The sequence below is a fragment of the Crocodylus porosus genome, unplaced genomic scaffold, assembly GCF_001723895.1.
Source record: "Crocodylus porosus isolate Cpor-Errol unplaced genomic scaffold, CroPor_comp1, whole genome shotgun sequence".
NCBI classification, from domain to species: Eukaryota; Metazoa; Chordata; order Crocodylia; family Crocodylidae; genus Crocodylus; species Crocodylus porosus.
Window position 1 is genome coordinate 22831538 of NW_017728911.1, and position 22563 is coordinate 22854100.

Here is a 22563-nt window from a genome sequence, read left to right on the forward strand (position 1 = left end):
GTGCTAAATGTAGTATAAACATATATGCAAAGACAATCCCTGTCCTTGATGGGCTGGGTTGGGAACAAGGGAGGCAAGTTAAGAAAAATACTAGCATGCAGGCAATTCTCCACCATTCAGTAACAGTCACCACCACTCACCACCTGCCTAATGCCCACAATCTTGCAGATGTAAGCATTGAAGAAGGACATGAAGGAAGAAAAGTTACTTGGTTTCATGGATTTAAACTGTTAGTTTTCCTCAGTTGTGAAGAGCTGTGTGGGTGATGGAGGCTGGCAGACCAAAAATACAGATGAACCTTGAATCAAGGCAGTAAAGATGGCAGTAAGCAGGGGCTGAACCATGGAGAAGAATGTGGTGCTTGAACCAGTGATGGAGAGGGAGTCAATGGAAGGATGTCCATGTGGGGGCAATATACTCAGAGCAAGGAGTCAAGAAGATCATCTTCACAGCTGCATTTTAACACCCTGGATGGGGCAAGGTTACAGAGCCAGAGAGGCAGGGACTGTTGCAAAGCAACAGCTGCAGATCTCTGTGTACATGCTTTGCACATTAGCATTTGGAGTGGCAGATGTGTTTCAGGTGTATTTATTGCAATATGTGAGGCTGATCTTGGAATTTTGGGCCCCTGTCAGGCAGGATCAGTGGAGACGAAGAATTGCTTTTCTTCCCCCTATCTGCCTTCTGCACCTGTACCAAACAAACTTGGCATGGCTGAGGACATGGCTTAGTGCATACAAACAAATCTATACAGCAGAAATTGCTCATTTTGCTTCCTTTGCCCTCATTTGATAACATTCACTCAATTAACATGCATAATCTAAGGGAATTTTAAGGATGCAAGTATATGGCATACACAATAGGAAATCAATGGGAAATGCTCTAGAACAGGTTGTCAAATGTATGGCCCCTGGGCCAGATCTGGCTGGTGGAATCATTCTATTGGCCTTGCTGGGCTACTGGCAGGCCGCTGGAAGTTGGGGGGGGGGTGTACCTAAGGGGGGAGGCCTGCCACAGAATCTGGTGTCCTTGAGCCCCGCTGGACATGGTGATTGGCAACAGCAGGGTGAAAAGGGGCTGACACAGCCCCAGTTACCCTCCAGTTACTTCAACCATCTCCACTGCCATGGGTCCATCTCCTCAGTCACCAGCCCCACTGCCACCTCATGCTGAAGCCTCCACCACCATGTGCCCTGTGCCAGAGCTAGAGATGCCACTGCAACAAGGGGCATGTAGTTGCAGCAGCAGCAGCTTCTGCTCTAGCACAGGGCACATGGCAGGAGCTGCCAGTGCGCATGTTCTGGGTCAGAGTCAGAGCTGCCACTACCACATGCACAACCACACGTGGGATGAATCCAGCCTGCAAGGAGCCACATGGTCCAGATCCAGCCTATGGTGCAAGGTGAGTTTGACACCCCTGCACTAGAATAAACAGAGGTTGGTCCATAGCTTTTAAAAATAAAGTCAGCATGTGCCTGCCAAAAAATGGCAGGCACAATGCATCTTATTTAGAGATCAGTGCACATACCACAGAGTTATCCCAAACATTACAAACAATAGCAAAGTCAGACCTGAATTATTAGAAAACACTACTGACCTTTCATTGGAAGTAACCAAACTAGAAGGATTCTTCAAGTATTGCTTGAACCGGAGCTCAAAAGCCTGTCCTATGGTGTTTATCACATCCTGTGCCATTCCATTGGGACATTCCAATATGTGACAAGCTACAAGGACAAGTAACAATGTTTTTTTAAAACAAAGGAAGGTGTTTATATACTAAAATGCTGTGAGAATATGCTTTATATCTACACAGCTGGAGATGAAACGTGGGGGAATATACTGAAGTAACCTGATGACCCTGTATCAATGTAGATTTTAGACAGTAAGAAACCACCTTGATTGCATTCTAAATGCAATATAATATTTATTATTTAAAGATAAATCTCAAACTGTCTTAATATTTTCTGCTTCATCTTTTTCTATCTGTTCTCTTCTCTCTTTTCCTCTGTATATAAAGAGTGAGCTGTTCAAAATTGCTCAGTTTCCATTTAAGCACCAAAATAGGTGATCAGATTTACTAAAAATCTCAGCCCATCCTTTGGAGAATCTGGATCTCAGGAAGGAGGTCCATAAATAGGATCTAAAAGCTTAGGCAAACAGGCCCCATTTAGCAGTGCCATGCACTTAAAGTCTGGCCTTGGACTCTTTAAAAAAATCTGTTAAAACATCAGACTAAGCAACCAGCTACTCTTTCACAGATTAGCCATTAGGTGGCACTTTGAGATCATGCTGGCTAGTTTAGTATGATACCAAGAACTGTAGAAACATGATTACACCATCTGCTAACACCCTCAGGCCCAGAAGGCAAGTCTCAATCTAGAGACTACTTTTCCAAATGGTAGGATAATTTGACCAGTGCAATAAAACATGGGTAACATATAAATTAATTGGCAGGCAATGCTAAAGTTACAGAATTTCTAGGTTAATACTGAATGCTACCAAAACCATCAGTTAATACAAATTTGAAATTACTTAGTGAGATCATCTATCAAAATACAGAATGATGGATAAATAGGGCTAGAAGGGACTTCAGAAAGTCATCTAGTCCAATGCCCTACTCGAGGCTGGAAGATCCCTGTCCAAACCATCCCCAACAAATCTTTTATAAATGGTCTCTCTGCAAAAGGATGGTTGCAGGGATATCAAAGATATCAGCTAGTCTTTACCAGAAACTATACCAATTCTTTACTTATACAAGACATCTCAGCAGTGAGCGAGTCTGTGGGCTAATCACATCAACTTCAGGGCAATAAGCAGTGATAAGACGTAGAACTTTCTGCACTGCTAGAATCACAGATCCTTGCCCTAGGTACAGGGGTTTTATCAATGGAATGCCAGCTCCCCAAGGGGGCCATGATCTCACACACCAAAGTCTCACATTCTGTCTGCTAAAGGACTAAGGAGCAACTGAAATGCTCCCTGATTTGCAGAAATAACAAACACCATGTCTTGTATCACTTTCTGCTACTGTAAAGCCGTGAGCTATTGGTGCATGTTTGAGTTAGTTTTTAGCTTGTTGTACCATTAAAATGGGGGTGTCTTTCTAAATCACAGTATTTTACCATTGGCACTAGTCATTAGTTCCTGGCTAGGTTCCCAAATTTACCATATGTGACTTGATATTTACTGGGCGTGTCTACAAGTACGAATTTACTGCACAATAACCAACATTACTGCACAGTATGGGCGCGTGTCTACACGTGCACACCCGTACTACATAGTAAATATGGCGACTTATGCCAACTTAAGCATAAGTTTGATCATCATGCAGGTATCAAATTTACATCCGATTAGTTACTGTGCAGTTATTCACATGTAGACGTCTTACTGCACAGTAACACTGTGTGTATGGACTGACTTGGGACACACAGTTAATGCATTTTAATGCCTACATGTGTAGACACTGGCTTATTCTTGCTTACTGCACAGTAACTTACTGAACAGTAAATTTAAGCCATGTAAATACATGTGTAGATATACCTACTGTGTATGGTGTTTCTTAAATAAAGAATTTGGAGAGGTTACAACCATGGTCTCCGGAGCTGAGGAAACTGACATTTAAACAGGTTGATGGAATGAAAGGGAATTCTGCTGAAAGTATGGGCACACGCATACACACATGCCCATTTGGAACTGTTTCAAAAGCAGAATGTTTCAAAAGAGCAGCAACTGTTACGTTCTAATTGTTACATGTGGAGAAGAGGGGAGTGATACAAACATAGCAAAACTGTTTCTGTTTTAACACTGGATGATTAAAGTTGGAACAATTCTGCTACATTTTTATCATTCCTGGTTTTTATTGTCATTCCTGGTTTATAATCCACCTGTAAACAATTAGTAAGTATGTAACAGCTGCTGCCCTTTCAAAACAGCTTCACATACACATGTCCATATCCTGAATTCCATTGTTGTGTCTTGGAAATATTATATGTTGCAAGACACATTCATCAGAATTTTTTCTTATCCTTGAAACTGCAACTGGAGCTATCAGTCTAGCTGGGGACTTGGGAAGTGCTTAGATGTGGGTGTCTTCTCCTGGATAGGGTCTGAGATTTAGCAGAAGTCAAATCATACCTAAGGATTCTCATGTTGGTGCATAAAAAACAGAGTGGTTAAGGCTGCAATTTAGGTGTTATCACCACACCAACTGCCCTACTGTGGAATTATACAGCACTGAAATAAACAAAAGATCACTGTGTCCAAAATCATAATACATATTAAACTGTGATTTCTTAGTACAGGTAAAATTATGATACAAAAATATAAAATTTAATCTGGAAATTGTTTTCCATACCTCTCTGATTAACAGGATCTTTAGCTACATATGCAACATAGTCTGTGGTGTCCTAAAAGAAAGCCAAAGATTTTTTAAATGAGCAGGATAATGAAAATTATTAACATAATACTGTAACTGAACATAGAAAGATATACTCAGGCAATCTCACCAGCTTTACAGTTTTAAAGAAGGATAACTAAAATGGATAAGGAAAGAGACTTTCCTTATGAAAGAAGATTAAGGGAGCTTTCCTGCCTTTAGTTTAACAAAACAGAGATGAAGCAGAGGTACAAATATTCTGCAGAAAGTGACTAGAATAATAACTATTGTGGTGGGCAGTAATATCACTCTGAATCTATTGATTTTCTCTTGAGTGCCCAGGGAAAAGATGGTTATTTTGATCAGAATCAAAAGCTAATATTCTTGTGTTTAGCTGCTAGATTATGTGTTGCTCACATGTCAAAGGACTCACATCCCTTGCCCTCATCCCCTGCCAACTGAAACTGTGGCATGTTAAAATATAGAACATCCTGGTGAAGGAAAAGCTGTTTCATAAGGTTAGATTACTAGAAAAGAGATAAAAGGATGATAGGTACTGGCATTTCCTGACTTCTGCAGAGGATAAAAATTCACCAGCTAAGGAACCAGAGTCTCTAGCTAGATTTTTAGAATATTAATGAATATTGCTGAATGTAAATTTACATCTACAATCATTATATTGATAAGCAGAGAGAGGTAGTTAACCCTGTTATTCTGAAGTCAGGAAGAAGGCAGGGTAGAGATGCACATTATAGAATAACCAAATCAGACATGCATAAGCTTTTGTAAGACACTTCTTGCTCACAGAAGCTTATGAATCTCTGATTCAGTTAGTCTATAACGGGTATACTGGTTCTCAGCTACTCTTCTCCACCCTTAAGGATGCTGCAACGCTCCAGTGACAAGGTAAAACTGCCTTGTGTGCGGGGCTGTGGCATCTGCACATTCCTGCTGCTTTAGGGCTTTCTCATAAGCCTAAAGCAGGCAGATCTGGCTCAGACTATAGCCCATCATGGTCCACCTCCCCTCACGCTCCTCTTGGAAACAGAGGCATGGGACAGTTTCACCAATGCACCTCTTTTTCCTGGAGGAGTTGGCAGGACCAGGAGAGGCCAGAGTAGGAAGGGCTTCAGCTGTCTGCTTTTGGGTTATCGGAGAGCTCTAATATAGGAGAAGCATGTGTATATGCCACAGTCTTTCCCAGGCTGGCTGTGCAGCAGGCACATGGGGCAGTTTTACCTGGAGGCACCATCACCAAATTGAGAAACACTAAGGTAAACCAAGGCAGTACCAACAGTGGTTCTCAACCAGGACTACCCCCACATTTAAGAAGTGGTGGAGACATGCCCTGACTCTAAAAGAGGTTGAGAACCACTGATCTACAAGGTATATCTCTCCCCTGCCTTCTGCCACAATATTTATAGCAGACGTAACAATTTATAGTTGTATATTATTTGCTTTCTAAAGCAGTAATAACTTCAACCTCATGCAATTCTTGTATATTCTTCCTGGGTTGAAGTTTCATTTCTATAATTAGTAGACTAAAAAAATAAATAAAAAAGCTAGAGACTGGGAAGACATGATTAACATTTACAAGCACATTCATGGGACACACATGAAGAAAAGAAAGGAGAAGAACAAAATTGGTGCAAGATCAAATAGCTGCAAAACCTGCTATGGATAAATTTACTTTGGAAATTAAAAGACTTTTAACTATGTGAAGTTTTGGAATAGTTTTCCAAGCAAAGTTGGAAGGAACTTGAATTACTTTAAGACTGAATTAGACATGTTTCTGAAAAGAATGGTATGATATGTTCTGGCTTAATAATCAGTGTATAAGATATGTGGAACTATGTATTTAAATCCCATGGAATATAAAAGTAATTCTCTATAGTGTGTAAGGTATCTGGTAATGCCATGCTTCAAGGCTTTTGCAGGTTACTGGCTCAGACCAGGGAAGCTACTGGCATCCTGGGTTTTCTATGTCTTTTTCTGAAGCATTTGGATGTTGGCTACAATTAAGGCTCAGGGTTTCTGACAGTGAAGCAGTGATGCTCCCCCTGGTAGTTAAGAAAACCCAGAGGTTCCTGTCTAACGGGTCTTGCTTTCCTGCTCAAGGGCAAAAATTCACCAGCCAAAGAACTAGTCTTAGGCCTGCTCCACTGTAATGGGAGTTAGTTAGCTCACCCCCTATATCAATGTCAATAGAATTCAAGAGCAGAATTCAAAATAGCACTCCAAAATGCTGCAGCAGGCAGATCAGAGTTTTGCCCAATTGGCAATTGTTGAAATATTTTTAAGGAGCAACAAAATATGATATTCAAAGGGGTGAACTCTGATCTCAGCCTTATACCACAAGGTACGTTCTGGATGACTCCACTGAAATTAAGTGGATTTATTCTTGTTTCACGCTGATGTCATCCTGATCAAACTGCAGCCCACAGGTTAAACTGCTTCAGATTAAGTCATGAATAACACTGAAATAATAGTTTTTGCCACTAAATCTAGAATGGGAACTCAAATAGCAAAAATAAAATATGTAGTGACTTTGCCAATGCAAAAGAGCCACTTGATAATTTTGTGTTACAGTAAGAATGGTGATGTAATGAATAACATTATTTTAATAATTAATGATGCATTTTGTTATCTTGGATCTGTAAGATGGGGTGGGGAAAAGGCAATCTGCAGCCTAGAGGCATGGCTCTCTAGAGGTAAGATGCAATCAACTGGCAGGAAATGAAAGCCCCCATCTGCAATGCCCGCAAGAGCAATCATTTAATAATCCACAATGAATCATGCAAGAAGTAGAGCTTAGGGTCAGCAACATTTCTCCTAGATTTTTTCTTTTTTTAATAAAAGCACCTAAAATTAATGTTGAAGCAAAGGAGCCAACATTTTCTTATACACATTATGAACTCAATTTTCTTTGCTTGTTTTCTTGAAATTTAAGTAGCAAAAAAAAAATAAACTAGAAAAACAGCTGATGTTTCCGTTGTAGCTTTGCAATGTTTACATATATACATAAAAGACACCACTCACCACTAAAATGAGGTCACCTTTGGGGTAGAATACAGCAATTATTTAACACAGCTAAACAAAACTATGTAGTGTTTAGAAAATCTCATCTTGCAAACTGTTGAGCTCAGTGCTAACTAAGCACTTTGTAAAACTGGGCTTTGGGTTGGGAAGTAAAGATTACTATATTGAATTGAAGTTGTAAGAAGAATTTAAATTGTAATCACTCAAATGGAAACTTGTCCATCAAGATTCCCATCACACATTGTTATATAAAGTATAATTTGATCTTTACTGACCAGGGGTGGTCAAGAACTCCTTTTTTTTTCTTTTTTTTCAAATCTCATCCAAATGGCACAATGCCTGTCAAGCATAGTGAGACATTTCTTCTGTTGTGACTAAGAGGTAAGAGTGTCACATACCAAACCATCCCTACCACTTCCTACAGCACATACTGTTGGTGTTCCTTGTAGGTCCAAGTAGTAACCAAGCCCATCTCTGCTTAGCCTGAGAGAACAGATGGGAATATACTAATAAGACAGCTGCATGTTGAAAAATAAAGGCAATAAGGCCATGGACAAGCACGGAAAAGGCATCCTTGTATTTTCAAAACTGAAAGGGGAAACTGTATTTAGAAATTCAAAACTGATAACAGTTTAACCCCTGTGAGAAGTAAGAGATGAGATAAAGTTACTTTTTTAAGAGATAAGAAAACTGAATGCACCTTCATGTAAATCAATAATATTAATAATATAAATAAATCACAAATTGAGAATCAGAACCCCAATCAGGAATATTGGAATAGCTTCATATTATTCCATGGGTGCTTCCATCTGACTCAGCGATTATGTAGCCCCAAGGGCCAGGATCGCCAAAGCACAATTCACCCTGGCCACATTCCCTCCAACCACAGACAGACACTTACATGAATGGGATCAAGGACAGATCACAAAGCTAGTTATGTTGGCTTTACACAACTCAAGGACTCCTATACAAGAGAGACAAGCTGACCACTTGAGGCAGCTTCCTGTCTCCTCTGCTCTGCTAAGAGAGGCAAAAAAGACAGAGCAGTCAGAGTTCAGTGACACCTGAAATTCCAGTTTACACTTGCATGGCATTAAGGAGACAGGCCAGGGTCTTGTATTTTCCGTTTCTTAACACAAGAACAAAGGGATGGTCAAGGAAACTGACAGGCAACAAATTCAAACTGCATAAAAGAAAATATCTTTCCCTACAATGCATAAGGCAGGCAGCTGATGCCTTGTAGGCAAACTCATTCAAAGAAGCATGAGTTTTGTAGGCTATAGCCCACTTCTTCATTGGATGCTATGAATAGCTGCCCAAATAGTATTTATTTTCCTAGTTTCCTGGATGCAGCTTCAAGCCAAGATAGAAAAATTGCACAAAAATCTTTGCCTTGAATTTGGCTATTATTACTCCAGTTTAGTGCCTGGCAGAAGAGTTAGGCTGTCGTTTGTGAAAGCTCATGCCTCGCTGAACAAGTTAAACTAAGGGTGCCACTTTGCCCTGCCTTCAGACTAACCTGGTTAACTACCTCTCTCTGCAGTAATGCATAGTTAAGACTATGGGGACTTTATACCATCTTGTAAAAATCTTGTAATCATACTTAAGTACCTATGGGGACTTTTTACCATCTTGTACCATCTATACTTTCCCTAGAGCCTGATGAAGGGACTTTGATCCTGAACGCTTGCACAAAAGGACAATTTTCTTGTAATTTCCCAGTTGGTCTAATAAAAGGTATCATATTTTGGAACCAAGAGATCTAGTTTTCTGTATGTCTAAATTAAGACTATGAAATTCCCTGTTGCACAATGCCCAGGAAAAAAAATCTAAGATTCAAAGTGGGGAATATTTCTATGGATAACAAGTAATCTAGTTAGAATATTAAACTCTTAAAAGTATTGGAGAAAAGATACAATGCCTTTTGCTAAACTTCTGAAGCCAATTTATCACAACATAGAAGATGACCTCCAGAACTACTAATGAAAGGACCGTCCCTCATACCTGCTGTGAGCATTTTTGCAAATTCCTCTGAAGTATCATGTGGTACCCACTGTTGGCACTAGGATATGGAACTGCATGGTACATAGATTTGATCCTGTGTGATAGTTTCTATGTTCAAATGTTCCTATTTCTATGTCCCCTACATTTGGGGGTTGGGGGAAAATCAAAGTGTCTGAGCTCAAAAGACAGAGACATACAAAGTGACTTGCACAAGCAGTGAGTTGGTGACAGGGCCGGGGAGAAACGCTACAAGTCCAACTACTTCCCTTGTACTACTTGTAATGAATTGGAAATGTTAAGTACCATATAAGTGCAATTTAACTTGGAGACAGGAAGGGATAAAGTAGGGTAATTACAGGTACTTGTAGCTTTATAACAAATCTTTTATGCTTACAGAAATAGCTCTTATAAATTAGTACTTACTGGGTCACCTCCAGAGGCAAACGAGATGGACTGCATGTGGTGATTGGCAATTATCTGAAAAATATAACAAATTAAAGTGAGTTTGTGGCACACATTTTGAAGATACCAGATAATATCTCTATTGACCAAGAGTTTTAGTACTTGAAAAACTGATGTAATAATACGTGCAGTGCAAGAACTCATAAATGGGCATAAACAAACATACATATGACAGATTTGTGTAGAGTACAGCAAGAGTGCTAATGTCTTAATTGACTTAGGGTAACCTTTATGGATTTTTCAAAATGAGTTTAATTGTTGATCTTTAAAATTATTAAGCAGCAGCTAATTTGGGTCCTTGAATATTTGGATAATTGGGGCCATTTGAGCAGAGAGTTACAGAACCATGATTCAAGTGAAGAAAAACTGAATTAAATTAACTGTATTGACAGCTGTCGGGTTGATGAGGAAGACTATATTGATCAACAGAGGTCTCTGTATTTGAATTCTGAAGCTGTTCTCTTGCTGCAGTACTTTTATTCACCATAGATCTCTTCAGCATGACCGAGCATCCACTTTTGGAGTTCATGTATTATCAGCTGTCACTGATGAAGCATACAGGAAGAGAATAAAATGCAGCGGTACTGCAAGAACAATAAATTGTTTTTTCAATTTACCAAGGTCTGGTAAGAAAAGGCTAGCAAGAACAGCAAAGCAAGTTACCAACAACTTACCAGCATGGAGAAAAAAATAAAAGCACTGGAGCCAGATTCTCTAGATGAGTTTTGGTGCCTCTGCAAACCTGAGTGGTGCAAAGGACCCATAATCCCCCTGCAGATGCCCCAGGTGTAGAAGAACTATATACTAAACCATCCCTGTGAGAAGGAAGCTCTGAATTTTCTCAACAGTGGAGACAAAAGGTGAGGGAGCTTCACAAAAGAGATATATTTACCTAGCCTTTACCTAGCTTTGGGCCATGAGACTTGCTCATCATCTCCAGACTTCTTTAAGTTTTTTCTGGTGGGTGACCATGGTCCCAAAGAGTCAGTCTTGGATGCACTGACCAGAGCCTCTTTACCAGCTTCCAAAACTGGATGCCAGGGGAGATCCCCTTGGGCCCAGGTAAGCAGAGGGCTTTGTTCCACGGAGCAGTGCAAACTGCCCCAGTGGAGGCTCAGGTCTGATCCATTATTTTTATTAAATAGTCAGTCATTGGCAGTAATGTGGAACTCCAGTCAGAAGAGGAGCCTGTTTATTAGGCACTGTGCGAACAGGCAGGGACAGTTTGTTTAGTGCTTAGGCTGCCTTCCTTATGAAAAAATACTCTTTATAAACACAAAGCATGTACATCAGTGTCAAGTTCCCCAAAGGTTTTTAGCTTTGGAAGCTCTGGCTAATCTTCACCAGTTGTTCAGCATGATGGCTTTGCCTTCCTTATTCATTCATAAAACACAGTCACAGGCATCTCAGGAAGGAGGAATATGTGTGAACATAGATGAACAGATACTTCAGGAACTCATCTATGAGGATCCTACCTGCTGGGTGTCAACATTCATCAAAGTAAGGCTGCTTGTTGAGATGGTCAGCTTTATGTTCACCCCAGAAAACTGAAGGTTACTTTTGCCAAGCACAGAAGACAGAAACTTAACTGGAGGCTTTAAATCAAAAACAAACAAACAAACAAACAAAAACACATCGTAAGCTTCATGTTCCACAAACAGCTTTATCCTAGAGTCGCATAGATTTTATAACTTATGGGAATAAATAAGAGGTAGACCCATGCCCAACTGGGCCATTTAACAGTAGCAAAGGCAGGCTAGAAATACTATCTGTTAATACTTATGTGCAAACAACATGCATGTTAATAATGATACATTAAAAGGTAAAAAAAAAAAAAAATACCAGTGAGCTGTGTTTGTAAGTAGTAGAGCTGGGCGAATAATTTATAACAAGTCCTTTCTTCATTGAATTCTGCTTCTTTTCTTGTGGATAACATATTTGTAAGTAAATAAGGAAGTTCTCCAATTTATTCATTTCCCAAGAATAACAGGAATACGTTTAACGAGAGCCACCCCTACTGCACTCCATGGTTACTGATGGAAATCACCACCTTCCAGTTAACTTAGATATGCTGTGTTGTGCTGCATTAGGCTGCTTCTGTGGCCTTTCTAAGAGCTGCACCATGTCTTCCACTCCTTCCAGCTCCCACTCCACATGTGAAACCCAGAAACAACGCCACCGTGACAGCCCCATTGCTACTGCTCTGCAGATCTGTTTCCAGTGTGCTATGGTGTTAGTGTTGCTCTGAGCAATGGATATTAAATGAACAATGGTGACTGCTGTAAATTTAGTGTTAAATCATTTAACCTAAGGACAATAATCGGGGAGAACCGTCAATTAATATATTCTCCCTAGAAATAAAAAAAAACCCTTTTGTTTTTCATCCACCACCCACACTGGGTGGGGTCTGAAACATCTGAGTGTGAACAAAAACTACCAGAGAGGGTATTAACCTTGCAGGATGCTATGATACTGAATTGATTGCACATCAAATAACTGGTAGTTCTAAGCAGAAACGTGTAAGAAGTAGTGCAATTCAGCTAACTTGCTTAAATTCCCTCATGGGCTGAATCCTCCTTGGGAGTCATCTAGCCCATAAAATGCAGACACAGAAAGGTAAATATCAGTGTGACCCAGCAATGTAATATTTACCTTCCGCTTTTTTAGAGCTCCATTTGTCCCTGGTACAGCTTCGCACAGTCGGCTTATTGCCTCCCTACAAATAGAAAACACAGTATAAACTATTGATCATTTAACAAGCATAAACCACAACAACATGAGCAGATACATGTTTTATAGTTAAAATCCTACCCTCAAATGCTTAAGGCTGCTAGAATGTTGTTGTTATTGCCCAGCTGGAAGGGAATTTTCAAAAGAAACCTGCCAATACAGTAAACCTGAAACTTTTCATGGGAAACTTTTCAGCAGTTTCACCTAATGGACTGAATGCCTTGTTAAAAGTGTGGAGAAAGTGGGAATACTTCAACCTTTTCACCACAGAACAGCCAGTAGCCTTGTATGTGGCTGCCCCAGGTTCAAATTCTGGCTCAGCCTGATCTAGAGCAGGATTGATTTATATATTACTGGCAGAGTAGTTGCATCTGACTATACATCAGCAAGGTAGAATGCCCCATCTGATGTCTAAGACTGAGCAGTTTGGGTGTTTGCTGCATTCTCCTTTATCTCAAATGAGATGTTGTATAGTCAGGAGGAAGGGTATCAAAGCTTCACAGTTACGCCACCATACTACATTTTGTCAGAGTGGTTGAAGTGCTTTCTATCAATCTCAAACAAGTTCCTCTGTTTAAAAGCAATGAGTACAGTTTGCACCACTGGGATGTGGATTTAAAAACCTCTTCTTAAAATGTGGGGATTTTTGATGTGGTGCATTATAGAGATAAGACTTGGAAGGGAAATTCAGAGGTGGATTCCGCTTCTACTTTTCAAGGCTTGTCAGATGTTGGGCTCCAGTTCAGATTTCTTACTCAGATAGGAATTCCCCAAAGTAAAAGTCCTTTTCTGTCTCTCTCTCAAAATGTTCTTTCTAAGTACTTCCCATTTATGAAAGCAGGAGGGAAGGATATATCTAATAATGCACTTACAGTACTTACTGGGCTACATCAAAGGCAAATAAATTACACACTTAATTTAGCAAAGTGGCATGCTGCATTTATTTTCCACACTTCAACAAAAAAGTTTCTGATTTAAGATCAGTCAGATTATCAGTGTTAACATGAAACATGCTACTTAATTTTTCTGATCAAGGATGGCACAGCAGCTGAGTAAAATCATTTATCTTGGTGAAGGTCACTGACTTTTCCCTTACACTGTTCCACTGAGGCCAATAGGAAAAAAAAAAAACTTTTGAAACCTATTCAGCAAAAGCACATCTTCCTTCTCTAACCTTCTATTTGCAGATTGCTTTTAGACAACATGAAGATGCACAATGTTAACTCAGTTTCAAACAAATACACATTCCAAACTAAAATGCAATGTCCTCATATTGGTAACTCAAATAATAGCACATGTAAAGGCCTGATGCTGTAAGGTTCTGAGCATCCTCAGTTTTCATTGTCTTCATGGAAATGCTTTGCCACTGGAAAGGGGGAGGGAGCAGTGTTGCAGAGAAACTCTCATCTCTGTTATAATCTGAAGAAGTGTGGGTGTATCAGCAGCAGATTCCAAAGTTCAGCACTGCCTGTCCAGAATGATGGACCTCATCACAAACCCCTTGTGTTGCTAATTCTCATTTCTGCCAAATCAGCCCAGATGTTTGCATCCTCTGTCTTTGGGGGTTTAAAAATAAATCCAGTGTATCTGACCTATTCCAAGGAGTGGTCCATGCCCAAAAACTCCTGAAAATGTATTACTTATTACTGTGTTCACAGCCACATTTCAAAATCTTGGTCTTGCTAAATGGATACAGGATAAAAGTCAGTTCACAGGCTCATTGCTGACCCCACATACTCTAAGCCACCCTCCAGATAATACTCTCTGCTGGTTCTAGTGTGATGGTGTGACCCATCTTATGGTTTGCCTGATATGGCTTTAACACCAGGTTCATTTTAAAGGCATAGCCCTAGAAAAGGAATTCAGTGAAAACAGGATGACTTGAGCTTAAGTGAAAAAGGAATTTAAGATGAGTTGTGATGACAAATTCACAAGGTGGCCACAGATGAGGTCTTATTGACAAATGTGTCATTGCAAACCATTGAAACAGCATGTCATTTTGCACAAGAAAAGCAAATCAATAGCAAATTTCCTTCCATCACTTTCTCCTGTATATTACCAACTATGATTAAACGGTCCAATTTCACACAAAGTTTCTTAGTTAGAGCAATAAAAGCAGATTTTCCCCCGTCCTACCTCTGTCTTCCATCTGGCAGAAACAAGCATAGAGATTCACGGATTTAGCTGATCGTGTCCATCTGTAACTTCTGAAACAGTCTAGGAATAAGCTAAACTCCAGCCTTCTAGTTTTCATGGTTTAAGATCAGCAGACCTATGGAAGTCACTTAGGCTAGGGACAGACATTACACATAAACCAGTTTAAGTGATCAGAAACTAGTTTAAACTTGTAACAGAACAGATGTTTAGTGCACATAAATGAGATTGAAAATGGCTGAAACCAGTTTGAGATAAACCTGGTTGAAGTAGTATCAGATTTAACTGATTTGAATCAAAACAGTTTATGCAATGTCTGTCCCAGAGCCCTTGCTGGTTTAAGTTAAATCAGACTCCCCCAGCATCCCTGCACGCACTCTGGTCTGGGCAGGGCTCTCTGCTCCACAGCAGGGCTTCCCTCTCCCCTCTCCTCCCTGGCTGCAGCTCCGGCAGAGACTATAGGTGTCTGACTGGCTTCTACTCCCCCACTTCCCTCTAAGCAGGGATTGCCCTGCTCCCTCTGTCTTACACAGACACCTCTCAGTATTAGCTAGCAGACCATGTGCTTGCTACAGTCCATGCTGTGGTAGCCAGGACAAAGGCAGAATCAATGGGTACCTGGCAATGCCCCTCTCTTGTTTTCTTAATGGAGTGATAAACACTGAGTTAGGGGTGATAAACACTGTGTTATCAATTCCCTGCCTGGCTGGTTGGGGTGGCAGGGGAGAATCCTCCCTAATCAGAATGTCCTGCTAGGCCTGGCCACGCCCCCTCAGCTCAGCACTACAGAAGGGAAGGGAAGGCTGCTCTAGTGCCCCACAGCTTCTACCCTGAGCCACTGCAGGCATGTGCCTGCATTTTTTCAGTCCAGAGGGGATGTCTGTACAGTTACAAACTGATTTAGCCTAGCTAGGTTAAACTAACCTGCAAAGACTGAATCAGTTCAGGCTCAGGCTTTTGAATGTCTGTCCCTAGCTTTACAGTTTACTGTTTTTATAAAAGGCCACCTTTTTAATAAAACAATTATACTACACATATGTTTCATTGCAAGAGATGTATGGCATTAGTAATACAAGCTTTGCTGATCCAAAGGATGGGATATAAGTCTACATCTCAAAAGACAAAGGCCATTCTCAACATTGCTGCATACCCTCCTTGAACACAACTCTGCCTTAGCTTGTCTATATAAGAAATATAGATAAAAATATTTAACCATTCACAAAAACTTGAAAGATGAACTGATATTGATAAAAAAAAAAGCCTTAGGGAAGTGCTAAGTTTTTTTTTTTATTAGAACTTCCTATTTCACAAGGGAGAGTTTGCCTTGTACATATCTGTCACCATGTTCCTCATAGGTACCAACAGAACAAGATTCTTCACCTTCTTCCAGATTCCTTGGTTGCAATTATTTACAATATGTTGAAGTTTTCTTTTTCCCAGGGATTTAGTTCAGCAGTTCCCAAACTCTGACAGATTATGCACTACCAATTTAGAAAGATACAACCTTAAGTACCACCAGCAATTTTTTCAGTTCAACCTTAAGTACCATCTGCAAATTTTTGTGATATAAAGTAATTATAATAAATCTGTTAATGCGTACAGCAGGAACCACTGTAGGTGGTAGGCGTATTTCAGATTTAGGACAACTACACCTCTTGTGTTGGCTTTTTTATAAACTTCTACTTAAGCAGATCAGCATGCTATTAAAAGTAATAAACCTTCTCTAGAGCAAATGACATGAAGTGTGACCACTGTCACTTCTCCATTAAGATTGCTCCTACCTAGATATATTGGGATTGGATGTATCTTCAAATTTCAAATGTTATTTGATAAATTGGTTGAATTAATAAATAAAATTAAAAAAAAAAAAAAAAAACAGATTACTTTTAGGACTATGCTTTAATGCATTCAGGTCATATAAAAATATTTAGAGGAAAGAACCCCCACCTAGACCATGAGAGTTAGGAAGTGAAGGGCTGTCCACAAGGAAATTGAATTGTGCTTTTTTTCCCCCAATAACTTTCCACCAAAAGAAAATGTATTCCTAAAAGCCTGCTGAACCCCTTTCTCATTCTCTTTAGTTTGACCCTGCATCTTTTAAGCCTGGTCTGGAATGCTTAGCATGGAGCATAAACACTTTTACTCCAGTTTGGGAACCTACAGCATGGAAACCCATTTGCAACCACAGCCACTAGCCAGCCATTACATGTGTCTGACTACACATATTTGTATGAAAGTCTCAGTAAAAGATTAAATGTTTACATAATTTAAAGAGACAATCAGAAAACTGCTTCTTTAAAACGTGAAAATTCAAATTACACATTGTCACGGTAAAGTGCGACTGTATCATGATCCCAAATAAACCACTCAATACTTTCCTGCTGCACACATATTGTGCTTGCATTCTGACACATTGGGGTTATTTATAGATCATGATTTCTTTATGAAAGATTATGTTTTATTCAACCAATTCTGGGAAGGAATGCATTTTAGACTTTGCTGGTGTCTGCCTGCCTTTGGTAATGTTCTTAGATTGTTTAACTGAGAGTACAGCATTTGTCTTACGAAGGAAAGATCATGAAGTAAATTCAAAATTGGACTCTGATGTTTTACTTCTTACTGCTTATTCAGGGAGAAAAATGAGTTAGGAAAGTTTAGCTACCTGTGAATTCCCCTCTGGGGGGGAAGACATGCAACAGGGCCTTATTCTCTGAAAAAAAAAATAGTTTCAAAAGGAAACAAAATCAAGAGACATGGCAAAAAAATTACCACAGCCACTAGGTCCAAGGGCATGTCTACCCACTCCATACCGCACCACCTTGAAGTATCTCCCACCCTCTCAATCCCACTCCATGCACACAAAATCCTGGAAATCAGCTATTTCCTGAGGAAACAAAGTCAAGTTAGAGAGAACAGGTTGTGCCAAAGACCATCGCCCGTAGCTCCCTAGGCCAAATCTCAGAATTAACAAAGAAGGGAGGGAGTGTAAAGAACTAATCCACTGAAATAAAAACTGCTAAAACAATCAGCTAAGCACCAAAACTGTCTAAACCATAGCAAGAAATAAATAGAGTTAGGAAGGCCAAAAAATAATTTATATGAAAAAATGGATTCCAGGATGATAAGTTGATAGACCCTAAAAATATATATATAGTCAACCTTGAAAATGGTAACATGTCTCAAGTCAACGTGAAAAGGAACCAAATAGGTCCATTTATGTAATCTAACCAAAGGGAGCAATCAGCAATCTAAGATTGGCTGTGCAAAAAAGACAGAAATACTGACCAAAATCAAAAACATGGGGGAAATCTTGCAGTTTGGCAACAACTAAATTATTGAATTTAGAAGAGATTAACGAATGAGCCTAAAGCAAAACTAGTAACAATGGATCCCATTCTTATACAAGAAGATGATGAGAACTCGGGGAGAACTAAGCAATTTTCCAGCAAAGGGAAACAGAGAAATAGGATAATTACTCAGCAGTTTCCACTACCTCTGCTGTTCAACACAGAATGCCCACTCCTTTGTCTCATGGATTGGCTGCTATATATCTAAGGATGGTGTTTTAGATGATCTAACAACCTTTCCCACACATAAAATAGTTTCATCGAGCTGGCCCTGACCAGTTTTAACTGAGGTACTGATTTATTTAACAGCACAATCACATAACAGTTTATTTTAAGCACACCTAATATATTTGTTAATAGATTAATGACATACGTAAAAGTTAAGAAATATGACTTAACTGCCACAAGATTTACAGTAAATTGTACCTGCACTTTGCTCTGAGAAATAATGGTGTGATAATACTACTTTTATATTGTAAAATAATTAAAAAATACAGTACTATTCAAAAGAAGAGATGCAACCAAGGCAACTGCACTGCAACTCAGAGGAAAGAAAAAATTATGGACCTATCCAAACACCCTTTGAATCGCTAGCTTGTTTTGAGAAGCCTGATTTTAAGGTGTTCTTTTAGGAATATATTTTCTGTCAGATTAAAATCAGCCTCCACTTTCATACCTGCCAAATCTCATACCCCTGAACACATATTTGGCGGTAAGCCTGCTGACAATCCTGTTCCCATGCACAATGTCGATGACTGTACAATTTTATGGGCATAGACACTCCCACATACATTTTTACACTCTCAGAATCTTAGCCAATCACTGAAAATGTGATCGTTATTCATGCCATACCTGACCTTTCACTCCTCTCTCTCACTTACCCCAAAGCAAAAAATATTTTTAAAAATTCACAGTCAAAACGGAATGAAGCAACAAATCCCTTGTATCCAACAGGAGGTCTTTTCCTCAACCCTGGAAATAATAAAAAAGCAAGAAGGGAGGGTAGGCGGAGGATGGGAGGTGCAGAGGACTAAAAAAATAATTGCAATCTAAAGCAAATAAATGTCGGTTCCTATATACTCTTACCATTCAAGGTCAAATCATTCTTTGCCAGCCTCTCAAAACACAATCATAAAGGCTGATCATTGGCATTGACACCTTTTTATTTGTTACTCATTTGTATTAAATGTAAGGGATTTGTTTAAGTTTTTTACTACAAATAAGGGCTCACCCATCAGCCAAGGTAGAGAAATACTGTTTTACAAGCTGTTAGAGTTTTGGCAGCTCTGCTGCCTCCTGGATTGAAGCCTTAATTTCTTGGGAACTTAACAATAAAAAGTTTGTACTGACTGCTCAAAGATTATGGTGTGGCAGGGAACCTGCCAAATGCAAGAGTCTTGCTCTCTAGCGTTACTCTCTAGTTGCAAAATCATTGTGGATTCTTATTCTTTTTTCAAATTTAAAGAGGAGGCCTCACAATAACAGAGGGCCACTTTGTTTATTGTTTCTTCAAATGAGAGTAAAAGAAGAGATGTGGGCTGATGTAAGTGAATAAGAATGCTGTTGAAGATTTGCTTTTTAAGCATTGGAGGCTCTGCCTACACCATCTAACAGAAAGGGATTGTACATCTCAACAAAGTACAAACTAATCAGCTAAACAAAGTGGGCCTTATTTGGCTAACCATCCACACAGCCACTTTTCAGATGCCCTTCACCCTGTCAATGCTGCCTAACCATTTTTAAGCTTGCGAATGAATATTACAATGTAAAATGCAAAATCCCTTCCCCTGTTCCCAGAAATGTCCAAAAACAATTGCTAATAATGACCTTGATTTATCAATAAGAGTTGGGAGACTGGAGCAGATGAGCCAAAGGGTTCAACAGAAGGATGAAAGTTCATGTTTACAGTACAGCAAGGAGAGGGCAACTGGTTCATGAGAGTAAATAACAAAAAATATTGACTTTCTGCAGAGTGAAACTTCATACCAAAACCCTGAACCTGAACACTTTGGACTTTTGAGGCAAATTAAATCCAGAAATAGATCCTGATGTACTCTGTAAACAGAAGGGATACGTGCCATCAGGAGAACAAACAAGCCATAGGTAAACGCTGCTGCCTCCGGCCATCAGCCTTACATCTCCCCTACTAAAATCCTTCCAAAGCAACTTGGCAACAGTCCTCTTCATACTTTTGGTGGGGGGGCTGATCCACATTATGTGATTGGAGCCCAACTCTAATACTGACTGGTAAAAACATTTTTTGCTGAGAACAATATGCACTAACACCTTATAGGGGAAGTATGGATTTATAAAAGTCAGTATTTCAAATGCTGCATTTCAGCATTACTTGGTGAGTTTAAGCACGCAATCCAGTTGGAATTATTGAGCACAGACCGAAATTTAAGGAACATAACAAGAGCATTTGACTCAATGAGGCTGCCCCTGCCTCCCTTCCAGTTTTTAAACAGAAGTTTATCCTCTGGTGTGTAAATCAATAATACAATAGATGATCCTATTCAGAATGTTCCAGGAAACTGGTGACATATACCCCATATCCTGGCCTTTAGGGCATAAGGCGTGTGACTTGCCCTGTTCATTTCAGGGGAACTCAGTCAGACATCCAAAACACATTGCAATGTCTTGGAGCATGCTATGTGGAATGTTAGCCTGGTTGTATACAAAGATGCAGTAGATTCCCTCAGTTTCTCCAGATTCAGACCTCGGAGCTATGCTATGCCCTTGATGCATGGTAGACCATGCAGAAATATAAATAGGAGTTAAACTTGAAGGTCTAGTCCTATGGCATGTGCATCTTCACATAGCAGAGAACAGCAAGAGCTTATCTGAACACAAATTTCTCTGGTTTAGGAAATTTAAAATCAACTGTATTCCACTGGTGCAACACGGAACCTGGATATTATTAAATTGCTATAAAGCTGGATTACATTTACAAGATTACTTGCATTATTTATAATTAATACATCTGTATTACTATTTAGAAAGTCATATCACCAGATTTATATGACCTAAATCAATTAAAAAGAGATTTAAGCTAAATTGACTACTCAGAGTATTGTTGGCGCAGGATTCTGTTCCACTTAAATTCTCTACTTACTTCAGCTAAACTAGTGCAGATCTGCTTGGGGACAAGGCCCAAATATGAGCCAGTTCAGGTACAAAAAAAACCCTAAATAGGACCAGGTCCCATCCAAATGTGAAGGTCCCCAGACTCAGCTTCCCAGCTTAGTTCTCCTTTTTCCACAGACCAAGGTGACAGTCTGTGCAAATGGACCTTGCCCAGAACTCTCAATCCAGGGGAAGGAGGGTTAAAGTAGCACTGGACTAGTGCACAAAAATACTTTAGGCCACCTCTTCACCCTTAGCTCTTCTTGGAGCTGGAGAGGTCCTTGCATAATTTATTCAGCCCTGGAGACCTGTCTAAGTGGCAGCAGCCTTCCAGGGATGTCACATAGGAACCACAGCACTACTGTGCCTCCCAGACATGCCTCTGTTGCCATCTATCCCACCATCTCCCTTACTCAGGTCTTTAGCGAGCAACTTTGCAACAGCCCTCCTCATACTTCTGGCAATAGGAGAATCTTCTGGTAGTCATAAACAGGAGTTTACAGAGCACACCCATGCACAAACTCCAGAACACCTCCTGGTATATACAGGGTGCACTTGTTGATCAGCTCACATCAGCTACTGCGATATATAAAACATATATAAAATCAATCTGTGCCCTTTTGTGCCTGCACCTGTAAGCCACAGGTTTTGGATGGACCATGATAAAATCCAAAGAAAGGGAACCTGTACCAGAACCTGCAGTTCAAGACAACTTACTTCTGAGAAGCGTACTGAGAATGTGAACACCCTCCTGATTATTTCTGGGCTTTCTAATTGAGTTGCTCTGGTCTACAAGACAGAGAAGATTGAGCTAAAATTTGTGCAACCTCCTGTTTTCTCCTTCTTTGGACTTTAACATGGTCCATCCAAAGCCTGTGGGTTACAGGTGCAGGCACAAAGGGTACAGATTGATTTCATAGATGTTTTATACTGCACTGGGCCCTGGGAGCTGATCAACAGTGCAACCCGTAGTTGACAGGAGGTGTTCTGGAATTTCTGCATGCAAAAAGATGCCACACGAAAAGTATGAATTTGTACAATGTGAGCTAAATCTCTCTCATGTACAGTAAGTGTCTCCGAAAACATGAGGCTTGGGATTAAACTTGAAAAAATGCTTAGTACCCTACACTCATTATCCTCAATGTGCTTTGCAAATATTACCTAGCTGATCTTCATAATGTTTGTGTGAGTTTGGTGACTCATTCATTTCTCCAGTTTTTGAGATCAGGAGGCTAAGGACACAGAACATGCATCAGGCAAGGAGAGAAGCAGAAGCAGCTGGGGCCACATTCTGCAGTTGCATGTGCGCAATTGTGAGAAATAGTT

At 39.9% G+C, this 22563-nt stretch overlaps 1 protein-coding gene across 3 annotated transcripts in view; it reads right to left on the reverse strand.

Moving 5' to 3' along the window:
• The window catches only part of SHC4 (SHC adaptor protein 4), a 65916-nt gene that overhangs the window by 12346 nt on the left and 31007 nt on the right, over window positions 1-22563 (reverse strand). For all 3 annotated transcript variants that reach the window (XM_019533633.1, XM_019533632.1, XM_019533631.1), the window contains exons 4-8: window positions 12533-12596; window positions 11356-11475; window positions 9842-9895; window positions 4355-4406; window positions 1598-1724 (exon numbers count right to left, since the gene is read on the reverse strand). In XM_019533633.1, the coding sequence (XP_019389178.1) occupies window positions 1598-1724; window positions 4355-4406; window positions 9842-9895; window positions 11356-11475; window positions 12533-12596 (417 nt within the window). The remainder of the gene's footprint in view (window positions 1-1597; window positions 1725-4354; window positions 4407-9841; window positions 9896-11355; window positions 11476-12532; window positions 12597-22563) is intronic.